This window comes from Sardina pilchardus, chromosome 4, assembly GCF_963854185.1.
Source record: "Sardina pilchardus chromosome 4, fSarPil1.1, whole genome shotgun sequence".
NCBI lineage: Eukaryota > Metazoa > Chordata > Actinopteri > Clupeiformes > Clupeidae > Sardina > Sardina pilchardus.
The window spans coordinates 22,469,358-22,471,857 of NC_084997.1; the positions used below are offsets into that span (position 1 = coordinate 22,469,358).

The following is a 2,500-nucleotide window of genomic DNA, read 5'->3' on the forward strand; positions in this document are numbered from 1 at the left end:
TGGTGACACAGGAAACACATAAAGCTGCTGGTGTCTTGGCTGCCATAAACACAATGGGACATAACGCTCCAGCACAATAAACAGTGTTCTGCACGCTGACCACACCGTTGGTGCTATGTGTTTGGAGAGACGGCTATCTGCCATGTTCTTATTCGGTATTCTATTGTTCTCCGACACGCACACACCCTGCTCCCGTGTGCTTTGGCCCGCATGTCTGCGGCTCGTACAGTCGTAATTGAACTGTTCCAACGTGACCGATTCGGCTGCTGGCCGGCAGGAGTATTTTTTTTTCCTGACAGGCCTCTCCCTGATCAGTGGTCAGTTAAGACATTCCGCACGGACATTCTGTTGCCGTCCGACCTTTTCCGGGTTTTTTTTGCCGGTGCCCGTCTCTCTCTCTGCGGCACGTTCCCCCGTGCTGGTGTGCGCCCGCTCCTGAGCGCCTTAATTGCCTCTCGCTCCTTTGTTAGCGCGCGCGGACCCGGCCCTGCTGAGATCTGCACGCTGGCGTTATGCTAATCAGCCATTAATGCCGCCCCATACATTCTAATCACAGAGCTGGCAGAGCGGCCGGAGCTGCACGTCTTCCATCAGCATCCATCAGCAAGTTTTTTCTTCACTCTCTCTCTCTCTCTCTCTCTCTCTCTCTCTCTTTCTCTCTCTCTCTCTCTCTCTCTCAAGGCTTTTTCTCTGTTACTTTTGTTTCAGGCACTAGATAAACTTGGCACCAACTTGGCCCCCGTAGAGCCCACTGGCCCCCTCACCCCAGGTAAGCGCGAGGATGACCCACCTGGAGACGGGGGTGATGTAGTTGCCGGGGAAGACGCCTCTCTCAAGGCTTGTTTTCTTTACTTTTGTTTCAGGCGGTAGATAGACTTGGCACCAATTCGGCACCAACTTGGCCCCCTTAGAGCCCACCACCCCCCTCCCCTTTTACCCACACCTTCACCCCCAGGTAAGCGAGCGGAGATGACCCACCTGGAGACGGGGGTGACATAGTTGCCGGGGAAGACGCCTCTCTCAAGGCTTTTTTTCTTTACTTTTGCTTCAGGCACTAGATAAACTTGGCACCAGCTTGGCCCCCTTAGAGCCCACCGCCCCCCTCCGCTTTGACCCCACACCTTTCACCCCCAGGTAAGAGAGCGGAGATGACCCACCTAGAGACGGGGGTGACGTAGTTGCCGGGGAAGACGCCGGAGGCTCCGCTGCGGAGCGAGGTGCCCTTGAACCAGCCGTCCTGGCACTTCTCCATCACGCGGTACATCTCGCCCTTACGCAGCTCCAGCTCGTCCGCCTTCTGCGGCTTGTAGGCGTACATGGCCAGGTATCTGAGAGAGAGAGGGAGAGAGAGGGAGAGAGAGAGAGGGGGGGAGAGAGAGAGAGAGAGAGAGGGAGAGGGAGAGAGAGAGAGAGAGGGAGAGAGAGAGAGACATGAAATATACATTAGGAGAAATTAAACAAATTGCGTTAGCAGCTTCAAAATATGTATCAGCATCAACAGAAAAGAAACCTCAAACCAGTGAGGCCACCCGACACACATACTGTATATACATATACAGTATATAAAAAAAGTTGATATGTCTGTCTTAACCTCTCACCCATTTATTTTTTTATTTATTTATTGGGAATTGATCCCTTCTTTTCTATCTTTTAGTTTCTTTCCAATCATTAATGATTATTATTGGAATTAACATTATTATTATTTTTGTTATTAATTGTATTACTATTATTATCTGTGTTATTATTATCTGATTGAATGCTTTGGCAACACTGTCGAGTTTTACATTCATGCCAATAAAGGAACTGAGGTGAGCTCCAGCAGGTGCTTTCTGAGAGCAGTAAGAACTGGAAATGAGTTCACCTGCTTTGCTGAAAGGGTTCTGGATCACACGTGGAATAGCGCCGTATCCAAAAACCAGAACCTGCGCGACTCAACACACACATTGATGGGCAGCTCAGTGTGTGTGGGAACCTTGGGAACACAATGTTCCGTGCGCAGTGCACTAATCCACAGGAAGCTTGGCTAATGCACCCCGGGGCTGCTCCAACTTAAGGCAGAGTTGAGTGGAGAGCTTTCTCTCGCCGAGTCATTGAGTGCGGAGACCAGGCCCACATGCACGGCTGCATGGAGCAGTGAGCGGCTCCACTGCTGTGTTTATAGCCCCCTCAGGCCACAGCGCTGTCTGTCTGTCACCAGGCACCACAGCACCAAACGCACACACTGACTGGAATCACTCATGAAAGACCACAGACGGGTAGAATACCCCTCAACAACACACAAACACACACACACTAATGCATACGCGCGCACACACACACACACACACACACACACACACACACACACACCTATACACACACACACACACACTCACACACCTTCACACACACACACACACACACACACACCCTCATGATAAACTACAAGAGGAAAAATGAGCAGCAGCTCACACACGCACACAAACCCAGGAGGCATGGAGATACAAAGCCTCGGGGTAAC

The 2,500-nt window shown here is 51.1% G+C and overlaps 1 protein-coding gene across 1 annotated transcript in view; it reads right to left on the bottom strand.

Moving 5' to 3' along the window:
• LOC134078898 (E3 ubiquitin-protein ligase SH3RF3-like) overlaps window positions 1-2,500 on the bottom strand; it is a 114,032-nt gene that overhangs the window by 16,267 nt on the left and 95,265 nt on the right. The window contains exon 6 of the mRNA XM_062535064.1: window positions 1,158-1,328. Coding sequence (XP_062391048.1) covers window positions 1,158-1,328 — 171 coding nt within the window. The remainder of the gene's footprint in view (window positions 1-1,157; window positions 1,329-2,500) is intronic.